General features: G+C 38.6%; 1 protein-coding gene across 1 annotated transcript in view; it reads left to right on the top strand.

Annotated features, from left to right (window-relative positions):
* Positions 1-2,524: 2,524 nt before the first annotated feature.
* The window catches only part of PBX1 (PBX homeobox 1), a 347,184-nt gene continuing 332,225 nt past the window's right edge, over positions 2,525-17,483 (top strand). The window contains exons 1-2 of the mRNA XM_007937749.2: positions 2,525-2,715; positions 5,977-6,050. Of these exons, the coding sequence (XP_007935940.1) occupies positions 2,525-2,715; positions 5,977-6,050 (265 nt within the window). The remainder of the gene's footprint in view (positions 2,716-5,976; positions 6,051-17,483) is intronic.

The raw sequence follows: 17,483 nt of genomic DNA, 5'->3' as shown, positions 1-17,483 counted from the left end.
AATATGTTGGGCTTTTCCTGAGTAATTGGTCTACTATATTTTGTGTCATGGACATTGTGACTGTGTAACCAAGCAGATTTCCTCTCTTGGCCGCCCTTGCTAGTAAAAAGATTAGATGCAAATTTGTGGTCCATCTAAAGCTGGAGTGTATTACTTGAGCTATGAGTTTATAACTTTTTTCTTTTTTTCCTAATTCCATTCTATTCTTGTTCTTCTCTATTCTTTCCCACCCATTTTCAATTTGAGTCATCTTCCTTAAATATGTGTCCTTGGATAAGCCTTCAACTACTAACTGAAAGACTAGTAGTTCAAACACACCCAAGGGCCCTCAGCAGACTAGCACAGTTCTACTCTGCCACATATGGCGTTGCCATAAGTCAGACTCCATAGTAACTGGTTTGCTTTTTGGTTTTGGAAGCACCTTAAGTCTCTTCTTAAACAAAGGAGGCAATTTATACATAAGTACACTAGGAGCTCTTGTGGTATAGTGCCTAAAGCATTTGACTGTTGACCAGAAGGCTGGCAGTTCAAACCACCAGCCACTCCTCAGAAGGAAGATTGGGCAATCTATTTCTGTATAGACACCACCTCGGAAAGCCAAGGACGGGTCACTGTGAGTCGAATGGACTGGATGGCAGTGAGTTTTTTGTTTGTTTGAATATTCACGCTATTCATACTTCCATTAGACTGAGGCAGGTTCTATAGTGGAAACATCATGCTTTTGGAGAAAACCACACTTGGGTTTGAATTCCAGCTTTGACACTTAATAATTGTGGAAACTTGGACAAGTTATTTAACCTTTTTGAGTTTTCTCTTTGTAAAATGGAAATTATAAGCCATAACTCACAGATGTGTCTTGGGGATTAAATAAGATAATGCATGTAAATTACTTGGTGCATAGTAGGCGTTCAATAAATGTCAGTTCCCTTCTCCCAGTTAATAATGCTTATTATACTATATTAAAAAGGAGAACCAGACTGTGATAATGCATTTCTTTGTTAAGTATTTAAGCCAAATAACTAATTTCCCCTAGGGGCAAGGGAAAGAACTGTTGAATTAGTTTCCTTTGGTGAACTTATTTCTTAATCTTCTTTTCTTCAGCGTTATTTAGTTTCATAGTCCATAATTAATTTTCAAGCAACAAAAATGTCACAGTTAAGTATTTAACTTTACTGTGATGGTTGTTTTTATCTATCATTTTATCTGATGTTTATCAGTGATCATTATTAATTATATTAAGTTTGATTCGTTTTCATAACTACTTCATGCTGACAAACGTTTGCTCCCAACAATTTCCCTAAGTTCTAAGGACTTAAAAGATTCAAGTTTTAAGTAGCACTGTTACAGCAAAACAAAAATGGGGACAATCCAAGATCCACTGTGTTCTTTCGTGTTAATTCTGTGCATTTGCATTTAAGTGAAGCCACGTTTTCCTCAAGGACTGAACCTGAGAAAGATGAGAAAGAAAAGTGGAAACCGATTAATGGAGCTGGAACTAAGGTACCATTGCACCTTTAAGGACTGGAGACTTGGTATTAGCTCAGCCTCCTTCCCGGCCCACCTCTGAACTCTGATTGACAGGGCGCCGGGTGAGGAGGAGCCGAAGGAGGCCGAAGAGGAGGTGCAGTGAGGAAAGTAGAGGGAGGAGGAGCCCGTCTTTTCTCTTATGACCAATCAGAGGAAGGGGGTGGGGCCCTGGGCGCCCTCCTCCATCCTTCTCTCCCCCGCCTCCTGGCTTCCCCGCCCCCTCCTCCCTGTCCTCTGCCTCCTCCCCTCTCCTCCTTCTCGTCCTCCTCCTCCTCCTCCTCCTCCTCCTCTCAGGCTGTGGTTTTTCTGTATATGTTTCTGGAGTCCTGAGCCTGAGCTAAACAAAAGCAGGAGGCTGACGGGGCTGCTGGAGTTTGCAGAGACACGGAGGAGAAGAGAGCCTGTGCTTTGCCTGCCGCCGCGGCTGGGGGAGATCTGGCTTTTGCAACAGCCCACCCCCTTTGAGATCACTCTGGCCCGGAGTGGGGGTGGGGGGCTGGGGGGGGTGGGGGGGGGGGGGGGGGTGGGGGGGAAAGTTTGCATTGCAATCCCCCTGCCTTCCGCTCCTTTCTCCCGATCAATGCATATTTGCAAAAGGATTAAGCCACAGATTTAAGCGCCGGGAGCCCATTTCTGCCTTGCAAAGGAGACCGGACTGAAAAACCAAAAGCCAGCTCTGATTTCTTTTCGCCAAGTGGGAAGGTGGTTTATTTTTCTTGCTTTTTGGAGTCAACACCCTTCCCCACCAGCCCTTATCCCCACCCTCACCCCGCAACCCTTTCACGCCCCCCTCCCCCTCCCCACTCCCCATCCTCCCACCATCCTCTAAAGAGGCAAAGGGATTTTTTTTTTTTCTTTTGGTCTTCTTTTTCCCCCTTCCCTGCTTATCCTGAAAAGGATTTGAAGACAGCTTGAAGGATAAAAAGCCTTGGTGCTTCCCAGGAGCCGAGCCGAGGAGCAGAAGAGGAAGAGCCGGGGGCTGCCGTTGCCTTTGGAGATGGACGAGCAGCCCAGGCTGATGCATTCCCATGCTGGGGTCGGGATGGCCGGACACCCCGGCCTGTCCCAGCACTTACAGGATGGGGCCGGAGGGACCGAGGGGGAGGGCGGGAGGAAGCAGGACATTGGAGACATTTTACAGCAAATTATGACCATCACAGACCAGAGTTTGGATGAGGCGCAGGCCAGGTGAGATGGAGGCTTTTCTTTTCCTTTCTTGGTTTTTTTGTTTTGTTTTGTTTTGTTTTTCTCCCTCTCGCAGGGGAAACAATGGGAACCGATCACCACAGCGCTTTCTTTTTAGATGTTATTTCTTTTCCCATTTTGGCGAACAACTACATGGCGGAGGAGTAAAATTTAAAGGAGCGTTGTTATCGAAAGTGTAATCGCCCATGCGGTGATGTGGCTGTGTACATATATATATATATATATATGTATATATATATATGTATGTATATCTTGTGTGTGTGTTTGTGTGTATGTGTGTGAATATAGAGATATTCATATGTATATCTACACTAACACTCAGGGTCGACGAAAATGCTGCCAACTGATCCAAAAGCGGCCCTCGGCACTTTTTACTGCTTTAAAAAAGTATCAGAGAGAGCAGAATTGTCAAGTTTTGAACAGCATTCTATGCCTCCTTGTTGAGAGACTCCGTAACCCTACAAAATAAAATGTCCCAAGAACACTTTATTTGCAAATTTAGTTGACTCTTTGGCTAATTAAGCGACTTTTGATTTTCTCTCTTGACTTACCACTCCAAAATTAATTTTTTACCGTTTTTTCTTTCCTTCTCCTAAAGAAGCAAGAAAACAAAACAGGGCATTTCTTTGTCAGTAGTTGTCAGCTATCCAGAGGCTATTTTGAATTCATTTAATTCTGCCCCCCCCCCCCAAAAAAGAAAAGATAATTTTGCTTTTAGACATACTTGTTAGTTTCAAGAGACTCATGTTTAGTTTAACTTTATTGTGTCTTAATTTGAAACAGTTTACTAACCTTCAGTGACACAGACAGCTATGTATGGTCCTTTAAAAAGGGGTGGGGGACAAAACTCAAGCATGCTCCTTACCCCATGCTTCCTTCAGGACCACTTACAATACAACTAAATAGAAATGAAAGCATATGTGAATTTTATATAGTTCAGTACTGTAGGCCATGAAGATCTTCGTTAAGAAAACATAATAAAGAAGCTGTGTAGCTCCTTAACTTAATCCATGGTGAGATCTATAGTTCTCCACAGTAGGATTTTACAGCAAATTTTCTTTCAAAATAAAACAGGCTAAATGGCAGTTCACTCACAGCTTGCTGAAGGCCGATCTGGAAAGAAAGAATTTTTAAAATCTAATGACCACGATGTCTCTACAATTGCCCAGCTTTGTAAATCTCAGAAGTATTTTAAATCTTTTAAACATATACACACAATTCCTATACTTCAAATGACTGAGTTATATGGTCAAGCTGTCAATATATGTATTTGTGTCTAAGGAAAACAGGGATTTGAGTTGAGAAGATGAGAAGGAGCAGCTAAAAGCGTGGCTGTTAGGAATTCAGTCTTATTTTAGCTACACGCACATGCAACATGTAAACTCAAAAGTGCTGAGGTTTACGGGTGCTTGAAAACTTGGAAATGTTCAAAGACTCAACCTGTTCTAAATTTTTACAAATTGGGGAAGTTTTCAAAAACTAATTGGTGCGCTTTTTGAATTTTATTATCTGAGGAAAATCTAATAGGTATGCTAAGTGGAAGATTGTCCACTGACAGTTCTTTCTTGAACTGTAACAGATTTCTCCGTTACATTGTTCCATGAAAATATACTTAGACATAGCAATAAACTGGATTCATAACAAGTTTGTGAAGTGGAAAGGACCAGTGAGAATGAATTGACACCACTTTGCTGCTGTGTAGTGAGACCTCTCCTTTCAGTGAAACTCAGGCCAACCCTGGCTTGATGGGTTCCCCCTTTTGATGGCCTTGATGCTGAGAGAGAGGATACAATTTTGGGATGGGGAAATGTTCTGTTCTTCCTCTCTAAACCTGTTTGTATGCTGTGGCAATGTAATACTTCCATAAAGCCATACGGGAATTTTTGTTTGCAGTTCTACCTATGTATAAGAATACAATTAATGGAAACTATTTTTAAAGAGCCGAAAAGAGGTTCTTAGTACACTGAAAAAGTACCCCCCCTCTTTCTGTCTCCCCACATTGAGAACTGACCAGATGACCACCTAGCTTTCTTTTTGGTTGAACAATGTAACACTACTTAGCAAATACTATGCCCTTTTTTACTTTTCCCAGTCACACCTTCTTAATTTACTAAGTAAACCATTAATATTTTTGACACAATGTATACTCATTTGTATACTCTCTTGAATGTTGAGCTTATTGCTCCTTTGCTATACATAGAGCATACTTCTGTTTTCTGTTCATGAGAATTTTTTTTTTTTTTTAACTTTCAAAGGAATTAAAAAAGAATTGCATGTGTTTTAAGGACCAGGGGTTTCTACTTATCTTTACACATTAATTTTAGTTAGTGAACAAAATTCCATTAACTAATAGCTGATATGATCAGTATTTTGTTCCCAAAACAATATCCTTCTAAGTGATTCTACATAGTAAAATGAAAGGAAAGGTAATGCTTTATTCTTCAAGTGCATGCTGAATATAAACACACACACAAGAACCAGGTAAATCACTAATCTAAAAGGCAGAATTGTATTTATTTTTTTCCCCAATGGGCGCAAGGTTCTAATTGTAAATAATTAAATTTCAACACCTGCAAATAAGCGATGTGTGCACAAGAGGCATAATGTGAACATAGAGAAATGAATTTATTCCCCATATGGGTATGTTTGCCCCTGGCAATGCATTTCCATACTCTTTAACTTGGGGACTGAAAATTTTATAAATTGACAGTTCTACTCAGAAGACCTTTCAAGCATCTTGTGTTTATGAGAATACAGAGCATCTGTGGAATGAATTCAAACACATGGATGAATTAAATTTGAAAACACACACACACACACACACACACAGAGACTGAAAGGCAGACAGCTCCTAGGCTGTGGTGGTTTGCATAGATTATACAAAACTGTTAAACCCATGCATTTGGTTTTGCTCTATTCATTGCCTTGGATAAGATTATTGGTGGAATTCCACTTTGATTAAGTGACTTAAAAAAAAAAACCCAAACTTAGCCTAAATGGGCATAATTTAGGTGAGTTCTGTTCTGTAGTTAAATGCCTACTCTCTTTCTGCTAATTAACATTATTTCTTTTTCTATGGCAAGACTCTGAGTATTAAGTCATAAAAACAACTGAAGCGTGTGCCGCAGAGTTATGCTGGAGATAGAATTTTGGCTAAATGTTCAGGTTTTTCTTTCCCTGTGCATTATCAGCAGTTTGATTTTGAAAGTCCACCTAAGCTATCGTGTTCTTTCTTTCTTGCAGAAAACATGCTTTAAACTGCCACAGAATGAAGCCTGCCTTGTTTAATGTGTTGTGTGAAATCAAAGAGAAAACAGGTAGGAATGAGATTCCAACATTTAAACATTTTCTTTGGCCATTTGAATCACTTAACCAGCAATTGCTAACACATTCTTTAAATATTAAAATTTCAGAATAAATGCACTATCGTATTGGTCACATATTCTAATAGGATACCCTAGCCTTGCTGCTTCCTTTAAAAGAAAGTACCAAGTTTCTTTGACAGTTATCAAGCATAAAAAAGGTTTATTTTCCTTTGCTCTTGCTGGCCTACTTGAAATTGGGACTAAAATACAGGTTCTGAAGGGAAATTTATAAAATGGTGTGCCTTTGGGGAAATATGTGAAAGTAAAAGTCCAGATCCTGATGGAATATATTTTGCCCCACATTTAAAACTGTAAATTTTTGAAGTTGCGCATGGAAGGCTGAACTGTTTGAAGTTCCCTTTCCTTTTTTCCTTGTAATTACACAAAGCAGCAGAGTAGAGGTTCTAAAGCAGAGAGTGTTGACAACTACGTTTGTGGAAAGCGCTATACAACATTAGGTTATCGGTATTTGAGTGCCCTGTGATTTTATAGCAGGGCGAATGGTTGTATTTAGCAGCGTATATTGCCATGAGATCACTCATTCTGTTGTTTTTCTACTTTCTAGACCTTATATCGTGGACTAACACACTTATAACACATCCCAGGAGGGCATTTAAATTTTAAAGCAACAATTAAAAAATAGCAGTCATCAATCAGAGGTGTTCTTAAACAACAGATGCTCTGGGAGGGACATTTAGCAACATCCTCTTGTTTGTTTATTTTAATCCTTAATTTTCAAAAGTGGGTAAATCTCTCCCTTGTAAGAAGAAAGAGTAGAGAAGGCAATCTGAAACCAGGGCATAAAGATGAGGGACAGAAGGTAGTTATGTAAAGCGGGAGCTTCTGCTGGGCTCTGACTTGCTTGCTTTAGAGCAGTGCAAAGTACCTGACATCCTATTTATTTATTTATTTTTCACAACAAGGAGTGTAACAGTCAATAATTCATATCTAAACCATATAAGCAAGGGCATGACATGAATGAAAGTGACAATAAATATGATTGCATGCCCGGTTGATATACATTGATAGTTACACATAAAAAAAGGGGGGAGAGGGCACACAGGGTGGCTTTCTTCTTGAGAGCTGGCTGTGGGTCTCCTTTAAAAAATAAATAGTTTCAAGATGTGACCGTTGATCGGATATGTAATTGCTTGGGTCTTGAAATGTATGCAAAATTAGTAAGCAGCTCCTTTGTGGAATGTTGTTTGTGTTGTGCGGAACATCCTAGACAAAGCCACCTGAGCAGTGGTGTGCCGACCTTTAAGACATCCAGGTTGCATTGCCAACCTGGTTTTTTGCAACCCTTTGCTACCCTGATTGTAAAGCTGTTAATTGCATTATTTTAGCGGTCAGATACCTTTTAAGAGATTTGTGGACTGTGGATACAAATATAAAAAGAGCTTTTTCAGTTTGTCACACTTAGTATTTTTTTTTTTTTTCCCTTTTCCTATTAGCCCAGAGCAGGAAACCTAACTATGTGTGTATTTCTTCTTCTTCTCTCTCCTTTTTCTTTCCTTCTCTTTTTCTTTATTGATCTTTGATTGCTTATTTACTTTGAATATTTGGTTTATTGAAATTTGCTTCCAAAGAAGTATCAGTTCTTGCTGATTGTGATTCATAAAATGTAGAATCAAACTATAAAGGCATATGTGATCACACAGGCTAAAGACAGTTTTTGAAGACACTTTATCATATATTTATCGAAAGGAAGCCTATCAGGCCACTTGCACATACATTGTGGCCAAGGTGTTTAATTCCAAGCTCCTAATTAAAACCTACTGAGGCAGTAGATCAAAGTGGGTCAGTGTGAATGGAGATCCGGTTCAGGTATGGGTTAAGAGTTTGATCTGTATTTGTATTGTCTGAAGACTAGTGATAGGAAGGGGTAGTATTAGGTCAGAATAACATTCTAATAGTGCATTGTAGGATTGGGTTATATATTTTATTTTTTAAATTTCTGTCAAAACATTTCATGTTTGGAAAATTTTGTTTTTCCTTTTTTTAAAAAAAAAATCTAAATGAAATCTAATTTTTTTTTTTAATATGTATAAAATAGTGTAAATTGAAAATGGTAAGAATCATTGCCCCCGTGTTCAGGAGAAAACACACACACACAGACAGACACAGAGTTTTGAATTGAGGGTACCTCTGGGTGAAAGTTGGAGGGAAAAATGGCCTATCTCCCTCTTACTCTTCAACTTGTTTGTTGGAAGGATTGAGGGCAAGGAAGAACCCTCTCATGGAATGTTGAGTGTGAGTGCTCTGTGTTGAAGGTGGGAGTCAACTGGGGTGTGTAGAAAAGAACCTTTGATTCTAAAGCATGATTACTTCGTACTCAGGATCTGCCGAACCCTCATTCTGCGTACCAGCATATCTCCCAGCAGTTGATATGTCAGAGAAACATAAAGTGTCTGTAAAAGTTGCTGGAGCATTTTTTTTTTTTTTGCTTTTAAATACAGAGCTAGTGAAAAGATTGCTAGATTGCTTGAATGATCAGTTCTCCTACATTCCTTCATTGTTTTGAGACTTTTCCTATTTGTACCTTCAAGCCCTTTTCATTTGAGTAGCGTCCCTGAGCTGTCTCAAGCACTGTCCAGGTTACCTGATTTAAGGTGGGCTTTGTTTGTTTTCTAACCCAAGGCTCACACTTTTGCCACACCTAGATCATTATAAGAAAGGCAGGACTCTGAGAGGAAAATGATAATTGTATGCATGTGCTGCTTTTGCTATTTTCTTGTTTTTCTTTTTAGCTGAAGATTTTTGTAGAAAGACTAAGAAGTAAATAGGAAAATTAGCTAATACCGTGTTAGCAACCTTTTGGAACTTTAAAGAAACATATGAGTGCACAACACGCAAAATAGGCAGCACCATCTAAATTACAGTTGATTGATAGGTATTTAAGTTAGAAATTACTGTGGGGATATTTAAAAAAAAAAAAAGAACGCGTGTGTCTTTCTTGCTCCAAATGTGGGTAGTTTTTATTTTGATACCTTTTTGCTTTTTAAATAAACGGTGAAAAAAAGAAATGAATGCTAGCACAATGTGCAAGCGGCAAATCTCAAACAGCAGAAAGAAAAACGCTGTCAAAACCTACAGCAATGTGTATTTCAGATGTAGCTTTTATCTGCTTGCTCATTTTGGAAACGTAGAGACTGAAGATAGGGTTTTAGACTATTTAATATCACATTTTCTTTTGTTTTTTAAGAAACATTCCTTGTCTTCTGACATATTACTGATAGGCTGAGTTTTGTATATGTGTATATGTGGTATTGGTGGGATGGAAGAGGAGAAAAAAGTCGAACATAATTGCATTTCTTAGAAACACTTTGAATATGTTTTAATTTTTTACTTCTGTGTCAAAGTCTTGCAGGTTTAAAAATTAGGAAAATACAAAAAAATTGAGTGCCATTTACTAAAGAGAATATTTATAGATAGCAATGAATAGCTGTAATTGTTGTGAATAGTTTTTAATTTTAGAACCTAATAGCTATCTGTGGCACTTTTCAGCCAATTTTCCTTTGTGTATTATCTGTGCTGAAGTTAAATCAAATCATTAGAGGAAGTTAAAAATTATTTTTTGCTTCCTTAACACTCTTTTGTTCTCTCTCTTTCCTTTTTTCTCTGTGTTCAATTAACACCCCCAACACAGAACTGTAGTTTTTTTTTTTTTAAGTCTACTACTGTATTTCACTTTTGACACCATCACTTATTATTCTCAACCTGCCACTTCTTTTTAATATTGCAATTATGGGGCTTCTCCTCCTCTCTTCCCCCTTTAAAGTATAAGAGAATTATTTGTGTGAGAGTGTGTTTGTATTTAGAAGTGGTGGTGGGAGGGCACTGTGGAAGGAGGCTGTGTATTGCAGGGAATTAATTTTGAGGGTACTGGGCCTTGAACACAGAACAGGATTGAAATAACTCTAGACAATGTGGAACTGCTCCAATCAGATTCCTTTTAGGGTTGAAGTGGTAGAAGTGACTTTTTACAGAATCACAATTATAGCAGGCAGATGTAAAAACTTTTTCTTGCTGATGAGAGAACTCAAATATTTGGTCTTTTATTTTTTGTGGAAGGGGCTGGTTAGTGAGAGAATAAAGGGACGTAGATGAAGGGACGTTATAAGTCAGTAACACTGAACACTTTAGGCACAATAGTGTGTGAAGGCAGAAGTAATATGATTAGCTATGTATTATTTATTGTAATCTGGATATAAACTATAGATTTACAATAATATGGCTCTTTGACACAGTATAAGATGAGTTTATGGCAGGCAAAAAGTGTCCCTTCTTTCCTTTTTGTGTAATCTATTTTTAGAGGTGGGTTTAGAAAACTTCTAGCATTAGAGATGTGGGGAGGGAGGTGCAAAGAACAGTTTGGACATCACTACAAGAACTAGATTTCTGGGTGGGGGAGAGGAGGTTGGTGGGAGAGTCACATCCCTGTGAGCATTGGAAATAAGAGAGATTTGAGTTAAACTGAGGAAATTGGGCAAGGATTTGTAAGAGGAAAAATGCAGAGAGCCTGGAGTCAAGGAACTGTGGGATGTTGGGAGCTGAGACAGTGAGGGTGCTGGTTCCAAGTTGGGCGGCAGGCTGCGCTCTGGCCTGAGAGGGGGGCAGTGCTTGGTGTGTGTTTAACTCCCTGCTGGTGCCCAGGCCTCTGTATGGTTTTTGCCCGTGCTTTCTGTTGATATCCATGAACTTCTTGTTGTTATTAGCAAAATAGTAAAAATATACCCAAACAAATCAAAACCTAGATCTTGAACCTTTTCATATTTGAAAACATTTAAATTTTAATTTAACTCTTTGCTAACCTGTGGTACATAAAATACCAAAACCAAACTCACTGCCATAGAGTCAGTTAGACTCATAGCGACCCCTGCCTGGATTTCCGAGGCAATATCTCAATGGAAGTAGATTGCCCAGTCTTCCTTCCGAGGGTAAGTACCATTTATATTTTCTGCTTCTGGGGTTTTTTGGGAGGCTTTTTTCCACGGGTGGCAAATGCTGGCATTCGGCCTGGGATTTGCATAACTGCGCCAAACAGAAAGAAGTTAGTCAACGACATATTGCTGTGTTGAGAGGTTATTGCATGAAGTAGTACATACTGGAGGAGTTGAATCTGTGAAACTTGTCTCTTTGGACTTTTGTACAATGAGATAAAGCTTATGAGTATATTTACTGTTTCCTGTGTGTTATTAGAAAGGTGCAGTGTTCAGGATTAGGTAACACTCAAGTGAATCTTTTTTCCATGCCTAACCCGACTTATCCTACCTCTAGAGTCCTTAGGGACATATGTGTCCCACATAGTATTTCTCAGCATCTGTCATACCTAACGAAAATTTGCAAACACTCAGTGATTTAGTGTGCATTTAATTAGTGAAAAACCAGATCTACAAAATCTTACAATCAAAAAAATAATTTGGTAATGAAAGGGTTTAAAGCATAACCCTGGCTTATTTTGAGACATAGTTTACATGCAAGCCTCAGGAAACCTTGTCCTTAGTTTTGGTTTCAAACCTCTTTAGATGGATGCTATTATGTTTTGAATTTGGTGAAGTGATTCTAAATGTACTTTTATTGCATTTCCTTTTTAAAAAAGTGATTTTCACTCAAAAGCTTCAGCATGATAGAGGGCTTAGGTCCTGCTTCCAGGACTGCTCTTAATTCATTTTCATGTGTCACTGAGAAGCACTTCAACCATTTGAGTTGTCATTTTAGTTTGGGTTAGAGTCAAAAAACTAAACTCACTGCCACTGAGTCGATTCCGACTCATAGCAAACTCCCTTGGGTTTCCAAGGCAGTAAATCTTTATGGAAGTAGATTACCCCTTCTTCCTTCCTTGGAGCAGCTGGTGGGTTTGAACGGCCAACCTTCTGGTTAGCAGCCAAATGCCTTAGGCATTACACCACCAGAACTCTACTTAGTGCTCCACCCCTATCCCTTACTGAGATGGGGTGGTGAGATTTAAGAAATGCAGAAGTTAATAAAATTAAATGGAGGTTTAATATGTTTGCAAAGAGCTTTGAGCTTCCTTTGAGGGACTCATACGATATGTTGTATATGTTGTATGTATGTATACGATATGTTGTATATGTATGTATGTGCCATATATATATATATATATGTTGTTGTTGTTATGTGCCATCAAGTTGGACCCGACTCATAGTGACCCCTCCTTGGGTTTCCAAGGCAGTATCACTATGGAAGTAGATTGCCCAACCTTCCTTCCGAGGAGTGGCTGGTGGGTTTGAACCGCCAGCCTTCTGGTTAGCAGTCAAGTGCCTTAGGCACTACACTACCAGAGTTCCCATTTTATATATATATATAATATATATATGTTGTTGTTGTTGTTGTTATGTGCCATCGAGTTGGACCCGACTCATAGTGACCCCTCCTTGGGTTTCCAAGGCAGTATCACTATGGAAGTAGGATTGCCCAATCTTCCTTCTGAGGAGTGGCTATATACATATATATATATATATATATATAGTGCTGTATTTTCTGTAATACATTATCTCAGGATTCATATGTTTTTCCATTTCATAAGTGGTCATTGTGTTAACTCTTTCAGACCAGAGAAGCATATTTCTACTAGTTTATAATTAAGTAGCAATGCAATGTGGGGTTGCCATGAGATGGCAGATCACAGCAACAATTAAGTAGCAGGGTAGTCAGTATTATATCCTGAGAATTCTCTGGTTGCATCTTTACCCCATCTGCATCTCAAAGGTGTCACTTCTCAGTACTTGGCAGAGTGATTATCTGAGAAAAAGAAGTGTAGGTATAGACTGTCATAAGATTTAAAACCTATCTCCCATTATGGCAGAATAAGGTCAATAGTAGTGACTTACCAGAAGGTCTTACCTCTGATAACTCTCTTTCAATCTCTCAATTATTGGTGGAAATCAAGATTGGAATGAGTGGAAAATTTCCTCCTTATCAGTGTAGGCCATTGTTTCAACCACATCTTCCACTGAAATTTTCGTCATTGAGTAGCAACTGAGGTGTGTGCCTCATGCTCTGGGCTAGTTCTAGATGTACCACTAAGTAGCAATAAGACCACAGGCGAATTACTTAAATAATTTTAGGAGAAGCTAGGTTAAGGACATCTCTGAAGCCAGACTGCCTGGGTTTATATCCTACATCTGCTACTTATTAGCTGGGTAACCTTATTCAATTTACTAAACCCCCTGCGCTTCATTTTTCTCATCTCTGGTGGCACATTGGTTAAAGCATTCGGCTGCTAACCAGAAGGTTGGTGGTTTGAATCCACCAGCCACTCCGCAGTCTGCTTCTGTAAAAATTTACAACCTTGGAAACCCTATGTAGCAGTTCTACTCTGTCCTATAAGGTTCCTGTGAGTTGGAATCAACTCGCTGGCAGTGGGTTTTAAATTTTTTTTATAATATAATGGAGATAATAATGGTAACTGTCTGAGAGGGTTGTTGTAAGGATTAAATGAAGTAATACATATAAGTTACAGTGCCTGGCATAGAGTAAACAGACAGTACTCTTAGCTTTTATTATTTCTGGCCTTGTTTTCTTATAGAGAAGAGAGGCATGGACCAGATGGTCCCTAAAGACAGAGCCAATGCCAAAATTCTGTGATTCTATGCCGAAAAAAGACAAAAATTGCTGAATTTAAGATGTGCTTTCTTTTGTTTCTCTCGCCAGTCTCTTAATGTGAGAATTAGCTAAATCTTGGCCAAAAGGCTGGAACTAAGTTAGAAAAAAGGAAAAGAAAGAAAGGGTAAGAGCAGAGATAAAGATATTTAATTATCTACAAACTGGACAACAGCAACTTAAAAATGTTAGAAGTGAATATAATAGTGATGATGTTTTCTTAGCATCAGCAAATGGAGAATGGGAGACATAGTGTAATTCTTATTAAAAATATTTTCTTTCTGAAAGCATATAGGCACATCCATTCAACTTGCAACATTTCAGAGCAGGAAGAATAACATGTGAGTTTAGTGTAAGCTGACCTCTTCCTGTCTTCCTAATATTATCCTTATTTAGGAAAAATGGCATCTTTGTCATAAGGACAACATCAATACGTAATAGGTTTATTTATTTATTTTTTAAACTGCTTTATTGAGATATATTTCATATACTGTAGAGTACACCCATTTAAAGTATTATAAAGTTTAGTGGTTTTTAGCATATTCACTAAGTTGAACAACTATCACCACGGTTTTTGATTATTTTCATTATCCCAGAAAGAAACCCAGTACCCATTACCGACTAATTCCCTTTTCCTGCCTTCAACCAACCTCTGATAACAACTAATCTGCTTCTGGTATCAGTAGATTTACCTGTTATGAACAGTGCATATAAGAGAAATGAATGTGGTTACCAGGGATGGAAAGGGAAGGGAGGAAACACTGCAAAAATTAAAATGCATAAATAAATTTGAAAAAAGAGAGGAATGTTTAGGAATGTTCATAGCAGCATTATTCATAATAGCTATAAAGCAGAAACAACCTAAATGCCCATCAATTGATGAACAGATAAATGATATGTGGTACATCCATACAATGGAATATTATTCAGCCATGAATGAAGGTCTGACACATGCTACAGCATGGATGAACCTTGAAAACATTATGTTAAATTAAAGAAGCCAGACACAAAAACCTACATGGTGGGTTCTGGTGGTCCAATGGGAAAAGCACTCAGTTGCTAACCAAAAGATCAGCAGTTTGAACTCACCAGCTGCTATGCAGGAGAAAGCTGAAGTAGTCTGCGTTCATAAAGATTGACAGCCTTCGAAACCCTATGGGGGCAGCTCTACTCTGCCGTATAAGGTCACTATGAATCAGAATCAACTCCATGCCTTAGAAGTGAATATAATAGTGATGATGTTTTCTGTGAATATAATAGTGATGATGGGTTTGGTTTTGGTTGTACAAAAGCTATATGTAGCATTTGAGAAACTGCTGATCTGTTTTTATAGTAGCTGTGGAAGGTATAGGAGTTCTGGTGGCATAGTGCCTAACGCATTTGACTGCTAACCAGAAAGCTGGTGGTTCAATCCCACCAGCCACTTCTTGGAAGGAAGATTGGGCAATCTACTTCTGTAGTGGTATGCCTTGGAAACCCAAGGAGGGGTTGCTATGAGTCGGATCTGACTTGATGGCAGTGAGTTTGGTTTGTGGTAGGTATACTGTTAAGCCATATTATAACACTAAGTTTTGTCTTCAATATCCTCAGCATCCTGTTTCTTCAACCTCTTTTTCCAAACAGTGATCTCTCTTCTTCATGTGTAGAGTTCTACTGTGTTCTACTCATTTATTTATTTTTGCTTTTTTTGACCAATACTTAAAGAAATATGTATGATTAGGATTTGTATGACATTTCTCTCAGAGCTATTTGCATATTAGAGAGAAAATATTAAGTCAAAGGAATGAATCTCTAATGTTTGAATTTCAGATGCCAGGTTTCTGGAGAGGAAGACATTTGGGAAAAAGTAGACATTTTTCAGAAGAGCAACCTAATATAATAGATCATGGACTTTTACTAAAGTCAATCTGAGTTTGAATCCTAGCTTGTTATGTGACCTGAATGAATTATTTGACTGAACAGAGTCTCTGTTTCCTTATCTTAGGCCATTGATCCTACTACCTACTATGTAGGGTTGCTTGAAGAATTAAAAGATAATAATTCAAAGCACATAGTTAAGTGAGTGCTTAATAAATGGCACCCATTGTTATTTTTCTGAGACCATATGGAAGACAGAGTGTTGCCCACCCCTCTTATTAATTTGGCTGTTTCTGTTCAGGTTGGGTTTTCTACCAATTATATCTAGGAGTTTTAGAGGCTCATCTAAGTGCTGTCTGACCCTTCTTTTATGCTAAATGGTTTTCTTGATGAAAGAAAGACAATGTCTTGGCATCTCCAGCACTCCTGTATCCCTCTAGAACTATGGGAAAATTCTATAGATAAAACAGTGCTGTTCATTGAACACAGATGTAATTTTAAATGTAAAGTTTAAAATTTTTCAGTAGTGCCACTTAAAAAAAAAAAAAAAGCAGGTGGATTCAATTTTTATAACATTGTATTTAATGCAGTATTTCTAAAATATCATTTCAACGTGTAACCTTCATAAAACATTACTGAGACATTTTACATTCTTTTTTTAAAATACCAAGTTTTTGAAATCCATTGTGTGTTTTATACACTTATAGCACATCTCAATTTGGACTAGCCACACTTAAAGTGCTCAACAAGCACATGTGGCTAGTGTCCACTGTATTGGACAGCACAGCTTTGAATGGTTATTCTGGCATGAATCTTTGTTCCCTTTTTTGGCAAAGTTTTCATAGTCTGAGGAAGATACATGGGCATGGTTGTCTTCTGCTTAAATTTCATTTGGTAGTTCTGTAGCAGTTGAAACTGGAATCGATGAGATGGCAGTGGACTTGGTTTTTGGATTTAAAGCATCTCTTAAGGAGCCCCTGCGGTGCCGTGGTTAGCCCTGTGGCTATTAATTGGAAGGTTGGAGGTTCAAATCTTTGAGCTCTTCCACAGGAGAAAACACCTAGTGATTTGCTCCCTTAAAGATTTCAGCCTAGGAAAGCCTATGAGGCAGTTTTACTCAGTCCTTATAGAGTCTCTATGAGTTGGAATGAACTTGACAGCACACAACAAGAAGGCGGCTTTTTCTGGCAGGAATGGCCCACATCTGTGTTCCTTTCTGAGGTCACTGCCAGGAGCTGGATGGATGGTTCCCCAATATCTCCTTCTGTCTTTTTAAAATTTCTTTCCCTGACTCTTTGTTTTGTGCTTTCTTTCCTTATCCTTAACAAAATTGCAAATGTTGCCTAAAATAGAATGAGTGAGTAGAAGCACCCGCCTTGTTTTCTACTGCTAGAATACAATGGAGCTAGTACAGGTATGATAAAATTTTGCTGGACTTGGAGTCCTAAGATGGAATGCTGAGTTTTGGCTCCACATTAGTATGTTATTTTGAGACTACCATTTAACCTGTTGGTCTCAGGTTACCACATGCATGGAATGGGTGACTCCAGAGGGCCACTCATCTGACCCCACGTTCCATGGAACCTGTGCCCCATGATGATCCCTACCAGTGCCATGGCTCACAGGAGGGAAGGCAGGTGAAGCATTTATAAAAGAAAATTATTTTTCATTGTTATGGCATTTCTGATTTATCCTACAAATCTTTACATCTTCTAGACGGTCATGTAAAACTGGTGACAGTGGTATTGACGCTATCTCCATCAATCAAGTTGAACTGGAGGGGGCAAACTGGGAGGGAAAAAATAGTGGAATTTTTCGTTTTTAATTTAAGTGTTCAACATCACATTTAGAAGACCAATTGGAGTTCAGTCCTGGTTTAATCCATTATGTTGACTCGATGAC

Source organism: Orycteropus afer, unplaced genomic scaffold (assembly GCF_000298275.1).
Source record: "Orycteropus afer afer isolate SDZICR_OR568_19922 unplaced genomic scaffold, OryAfe1.0 scaffold00044, whole genome shotgun sequence".
NCBI classification, from domain to species: domain Eukaryota; kingdom Metazoa; phylum Chordata; class Mammalia; order Tubulidentata; family Orycteropodidae; genus Orycteropus; species Orycteropus afer.
Note: the sequence above shows the minus strand (reverse complement) of the source record. Positions and strands in the feature narration are given on the sequence as shown.